The sequence below is a fragment of the Mercenaria mercenaria genome, chromosome 16 (assembly GCF_021730395.1).
Source record: "Mercenaria mercenaria strain notata chromosome 16, MADL_Memer_1, whole genome shotgun sequence".
NCBI classification, from domain to species: Eukaryota; Metazoa; Mollusca; class Bivalvia; order Venerida; family Veneridae; genus Mercenaria; species Mercenaria mercenaria.
Genome location: NC_069376.1, coordinates 4655900 through 4662216, shown reverse-complemented (window position 1 = coordinate 4662216; position 6317 = coordinate 4655900). Strand labels below are relative to the sequence as shown.

The 6317-nt window shown below is 33.9% G+C and overlaps 2 protein-coding genes across 2 annotated transcripts; both read left to right on the top strand.

Annotated features, from left to right (window-relative positions):
- The first annotated feature begins 1658 nt into the window (after window positions 1–1658).
- LOC123541044 (uncharacterized) lies at window positions 1659–3598 on the top strand. Its single transcript, XM_045326399.2, has 2 exons — window positions 1659–2356; window positions 2723–3598. Exons 1-2 carry the CDS (start codon window positions 2240–2242, stop codon window positions 3596–3598), a joined length of 993 nt encoding a protein of 330 aa, XP_045182334.1. The 5' UTR covers window positions 1659–2239.
- A 197-nt stretch (window positions 3599–3795) lies between these two features.
- LOC123541052 (uncharacterized) lies at window positions 3796–6101 on the top strand. Its single transcript, XM_045326417.2, has 2 exons — window positions 3796–4721; window positions 4972–6101. Exons 1-2 carry the CDS (start codon window positions 4575–4577, stop codon window positions 5239–5241), a joined length of 417 nt encoding a protein of 138 aa, XP_045182352.2. The 5' UTR covers window positions 3796–4574; the 3' UTR covers window positions 5242–6101.
- The last annotated feature ends 216 nt before the right edge of the window (window positions 6102–6317 follow it).

The window sequence follows — 6317 nt, the reverse complement described above, 5'->3', positions numbered from 1 at the left end:
GTGGGGGAGGGGGTAGGTTAGTTTTCCCAGTATTGATGTATAGAAAACTTTAAAAATCTTCAGCTTTGAAACATCTGGCTTGATTTGAAAATAATTTCAAAGCAATGTTCCTTGTATGGCCATTCACCAAATTCCAAAGAACATGGCTACCTGGGGTCATGCCTAGTTTCTCTCTATGGCAAGCTATACTTATTGTTCAAAAAGAACATGGCTACCTGGGGTCATGGCTACCTGGAGTTATGGCTTCCTGGGGTCATGGCTACCTGGGGTCATGGCTAGTTTTCTCTCTATGGCTTTAAGTTAACATAATTATCTTCTCCTAAACTTCTAGGATGGGGCAAGTTTTCCCTATATATGGAAAATTGTAAAGCTGTGAAAAGTACTTGTTTGATTAGAAAATAATTTCACTACACTTTTCCGTGGGTGATCCTGTATCAAATTCCTTCAAGCCACATTAATTTGTTAGTTTTCTCTATGTGACTGTGTGAAGAACTTTAATTCAAAATCTTCTCTTCTGAAATTTCTATTCTTGTTATCTGCGGCTTGAAGGCCGCAGGTATATTGGAATGGAACACGTAGTATATAACATGGGGACTGGGTGATTTCACTTGACTTTTTACTGATATGCAATTGGCTTATCGCATTTATGGAACGCCATTTTTATACGCCCGAAGGGACAGATTATGTTATGACGCTGGTGTCCGTCTGTCCGTTAGCAATTTCGTGTCCGCTCTGTAACTCTTGAACCCCTTGAAGGATTTCAAGGAAACTTTACACAAATGTTCACCACACCGAGACGATGTGCAGAGCGCATGTTTTGGATGTCTCGCTTCAAGGTCAAGGTCACACTTAGGAGTCAAAGGTCATATCAGTTTGTTTCGTGTCCGCTCTGTAACTCTTGAACCCCTTGAAGGATTTCAAAGAAACTTGACACAAATGTTCACCACACCAAGACGATGTGCAGAGCGCATGTTCCGGATGACTTGCTTCAAGGTCAAGGTCACACTTAGGGGTCAAAAGTCATATCAGTTTGTTTCGTGTCCGCTCTGTAACTCTTGAACTGCCGGAAGGATTTCAAAGAAACTTGGCAGAAATGTTCACCACATTGTAACGATGTGCAGAGCGCATGTTCCGGATGACTCGCTTCAAGGTCAAGGTCACACTTAAGGGTCAAAGGTCATATATGACTTTGCTTTGTGTATATTGCTCTGCATTGCAGTGGTCTTGTTTTTATTTGGCAGATCTCTTTTTTGTACTTACAATAATTTTTTTTTTTGGAATTACTTCCCTTTTATGTTACTATAAATAGCTTATTTTGAAACTTTTTTATTATTGGCCATAGGAAAAAACCGAGACCACTTTTCTGTGGTACAACATGGATGGTACCTCCAATTTTAAGGTGTATTTTTACATACCTATACCTGATAAGGATTTTTTTGTAGACTTTGATTTTTTTTTTTGTGGACTTTGTTTTTTGAAGTTTTCCTTTTGTTGTTCCAGTCCTTTGGGGCTACAACAGTCAATTTCATAAAACTTTGCTCCAGTCCTATGATGTAAGCCTTCAGGCGTATATTGCCCCGCATGGCGGCGCTCTTGTTGCAATATAGCTAGCACTCTATAATTCGAGGGGTATATGCATAAACAACGTAAATGATGGATTTTGTGAAATTGACTTTTTGCGAAAAATTGGTGTAACTTTGAGTGATACATAATGTGTCAAAATTTCATGGCTATAGCACGATTGGTTATTGAGATATTGATCTGTGATCAAACCACGTAAATTATATCACATATTAATGTTTGTGCAAAAATCACGTAAAGCGATATATGTTGTAACTACCAACGGTATTGAAGTATTTGTTCTATGCAACAAACACTCCTTTAAATTTACAATTGTTTTGCATTAAATATTTTTTCAAAAATAGAATAAGAATATTCTGCATAAACCAATTAGATACAGACACACTCTTTTTGCACAGAACGTTTTCTTCAAGTGTATTAATTTCAGTTATGCAAAAACAACGCAAATAAAAATATACCACTTTTGCACATAGAAACAGTTCATGTTGTCATAAGAATCTTTTCTGCATAAATAAAGTAAATAAAAATACGTGCTTTTGCTTTGCAAATTGAACATCTGCTGTTCACCCCATTCAGAACACAAACACATTTAATGAGTGTTAATTGGTTTTACCAGAGAACATGGTAATACAAAGGACTCATGTTCTAAGATAAAACAATGTATCTGGAATGTCTCAACAATGTTTCCCAAACTTTCTTATATATCAGTTTACAGAATAACAAGTCTAATGTACATAGATTTGTAAAAAGAATTGCTGGGATAACAATTAAAAAGGTATGCATATTTAATATTTTGAATATTAAATTGATGTATTATAATTTATGAGTTGCTACAAATATAGTTTTGCCATATTGTTATACCAATAATTCTACCAATAATTCTAATTATTTTATTCCATATAAAACTTAATAAGTGAATAGTTGGAGTATATTATGGATTATAGTAAAACTTATTAAAATAAACAATAATATGAAACTAACTAATTTATTATGAAATCAAAATGACTAATGATATACACAGAGTGACCATTACATTTACCATTTTACTTATTTTTTCAAAGATTTTCTCTTGAATCGTTAATTAATGCCATCATAGTTATTAATCATTGCACAATTTTAAATGCGCTTTCTTCTGTTTTAGATGATATCTGATAGTGAAGATGAGTTTTTCAAATCACTGGACATTGACAACATTTCTAATACAGTAAGAACTCGGGTAGATGATATTAAAATCGATGAAAATCTGAAAGGTTTGATGGTCACCGGTACAATAGTTAATAATGCAATATATCAGACGAACATTAGCATGGTCGCTAAAAATGACGCAGAGTATGAACAAAATGTTATAAACTACTACATTGCAACTTCTGATTTAAGATCCGTTGACAGTGAAGTACATCCAACAAATAAAAGCACGGTCGATGAAAAGGCAACAGCTATTGATAACACAGCAGATATGGTAGATGACAGTAAGGTAGTTGAAATAGCGGAGGGACTGATAGACAGTATTTTTGTTGAAAACGACACAGAAAACGCTGCAGATCAAACGGACCATAGCATGGTCATAGAAATTGAAGCAGAGTATGGTCAAAGTATTATAAATTATTATATCAAGACTCAAAATGCAAAAGATAAGTGTTCTGTCGATAAAAATGCAGAATATCTGACGGATAATATCACGATTATTGAAAACGAAGCAGACTATCAGGGAAGAGTTATAAGTTACTATATTGCCACCCAAGATACTGATTGTGACAAAAATGTCATAAATGTTGCATCGAGAAAGCAATGTAATGACGATGACATGTGCAGAGGCCAATTACCTAAACCCAAACGAAAAAATTGGCGCAAAAAGCCTACTCGCCTACTGGGTATATTGACAATGAAAATACTAATGGAAGAAAGGACGACGTTGATAGTGGAAGTGAAAGCGAAAATATTCCTCTCAGCCATTTTGTTGGACTTGGAAAAAGAAAGTCGTATGAAAAGGATAGCTCTGATAGTGACAGTGGGTTAGATAAACATATCATCTTTCATCCAAAGATCTGAATTCCACCGATTCCGAATCTATGTCAGATGCATCGGAAAAAACAAAAAGAGACCGTAATCGAAAGAAGAAAACTAAAAAACTAATCGAAAATGCACTAAGAAATCTCATAAGCGTCCTAAAATGCAACCACAACAACAAAATAAAGTCATTAAAAGAATCAACAACACTCTCCATCTACAAAAGAAATAAAAGATCAGACAATTCAGAAAAGTATGTAGCAGTAAATGCAAGTATAAAGGAAAATCTTATACAAAACGCAAGGATCAGGGTAGCTGAAAGAACAATAGATGGACTTCTCACAAAGAGTTCTCTAACACGGGTCAAAGTACCAGGCCATGGGAATTGCTTCTTTGAAGCTTCAATAAAATCAAGTGGATCAAATAAAACCGCAGGGGAATTAAGGGAGCTATTAAGTGAACATCTTGAGGAAAACTCTGAGGATTATGCCTGCTTTCTACTCAATAAAACAAACCTGATGATGACGAAGTCTTTCTGAATGAATATCTAAATGAGGTAGAAAATCTTAAACGTGATGGATATTGGTCAAACAGAGTGGCTGATGTTTTGCCACTATCTTTAGCAAATTTTGAGAAGAAATGTGTTATCATTTATACAAACGAAGATACAACCAAATCTTGTAGAACCAGCGCCAAGTGATATCATTAACCTGGCATATATTTCTATTCCAGGACTTATAGAACACTATGACGCATGTACGGTTGACAATAACATTGATACACAGAACCAGTCTGTAAATGAAGAGAATGCAAATGAACATAATATTGACAAGCTGGTTGCTACACTATTAAACAAAAAAGTAAATGGTACTCCAAGAAAGTCTACACCATTAAACGAAAATGTCAGTGCTACTCCAAGAAAGTCTACACCATTAAACAAAAATGTAAATGCTACTCCGAGAAAGCCTGCAAATTACAACACTCCCATGAAAAGGCATTTAGTAAGAAAACGAAAGGCTACACCAGAGAACTGGAAACGAAATATAAAGACAAAACTACGCTTAAGTGGAAAACAGTATATCTCAAAGTCAGGAAAAGTTATAACTATGGCGGGACGACGACATCCATACCATGTAATTCCACTTAGATACTCAGATTTTCTTGATTATAAAGATGTAAAGAAGAACCAAATTAAGGTCCAGACTAACGCTTGAGTAAAAGTATACACATAACTTACAATATTCATATTTTTAACTGCAAACAAAACAATAATCATAAATTCGCATCTGTTAAAACAGTAGTTTTAGTTTATTATTTCTAAATATTTATTATAATAGTAAACTTAATTTTGCAAAAATGTACAGTTCTTACATTTGTTTTCAGGTGTCATGGATTCAGATTCGACACATGCGTTTTGTGAAAGACTTGCCCGATACTATGCTGTTCAAGAACGATCTTAGGGATGATTTTACAGCGATTAAGATCGCAAAGGACGTCAAACTCAACGAGGTTGTACCCAACAAATACAGACAGAAACTCCCTGTCTCTGCAGCTAAGAAGAAAGACTTAATGACATTGTGTAAGAATGGAGCAATTCCTAAAGATTATCACGTCTTGAGTATTACAAAAACTTACCATCAAGTGCCCCAGTGAAGGATAGATTACCAGAGTCAGACATAGAGGAATCTGATGGTGATGAATCAGACAACTATCCGAACATCAATGGTTGCTTAACTATTGTATATAAACGTATTGACTGCAAAAGCGATTCATAAACCTAAAGATTATAATTAAGATCTAGTCATAATTTTAAAGGACTATAAAATTTAGTGATAAATGACAATCTTTTGAGCATGAAGTGAAAAGGGAACTAAATGTTGCACAAGATTTGATATCAAAATAATTCTATGTCTATTAAGAAATGTAAATCTCAAAGCAAAGAACATTGTGATAGTTTTTGAGTTTGATGGTATATGAGAACCGGTTTAATGACACGGAATCTAGGATTAGATTTTGTTGAAACAGTATGGTTTGATGCCATATGAAGACTCTATAAAACTAAATGACCTAATGTTCTTTGTCTGTATGACACCAAAATATGCTACAACAACTGTATATGTTTTTGAGCAGACATATATTTTAATAAATAACATAACAGAGAGGTGTTATAACTTTGTTATACTTATAATCATTGCTAAACAATAATTTCATTTAATGTGTAAAATAGTTCGTAAGAGACGTTGTTATACACATTTTAAAATATACTGTTGTCTCGAAATGTTTAGTGGAAAAAACAAGTATTCTGATATTACCTTATTATTTTAGTCAAAATATGCTATTTACTATCAAAAAAGTTTATACTACAACAGAGCAAATCCAGACACATCATTTTTGTTTGAGTAGACATTGCGCTTTTTGAAAACTTGTGAACATGGAATAATAACGTCTCTATATATGCATGGTTTTTACAGACTTAAATGTTTAAACTTTTGAAAAATCTTTTCTGCAAAAGAAACGCAAATTGATATACTTTGGTTGTGCATAAAACTCTTACCATTAAAGTGGCACAGTATATCTGTGGAAAAATGAAGTATAAAAAAATACGTGGTTTTTACACGGAAAGAAAATTATTAAATGATAAAAACCTGCATGCATAAACAGAGTTTGATATTCATCACCCTTTCCTATAATGCTACGTACTAGGGAATATTACACCATTTAGCAAACGT

What these genes read in the sequence shown, in the direction of transcription:
- LOC123541044 (XM_045326399.2), top strand. Translation starts at nt 2,240, where the DNA reads ATGTATCTGGAATGTCTCAACAATGTTTCCCAAACTTTCTTATATATC. An exon ending in CTGGGATAACAATTAAAAAG is followed by an intron (nt 2,357 to 2,722) that starts GTATGCATATTT and finishes CTTCTGTTTTAG; the next exon opens with ATGATATCTGATAGTGAAGA.
- LOC123541052 (XM_045326417.2), top strand. Translation starts at nt 4,575, where the DNA reads ATGAAAAGGCATTTAGTAAGAAAACGAAAGGCTACACCAGAGAACTGG. An exon ending in GACGACGACATCCATACCAT is followed by an intron (nt 4,722 to 4,971) that starts GTAATTCCACTT and finishes ATTTGTTTTCAG; the next exon opens with GTGTCATGGATTCAGATTCG.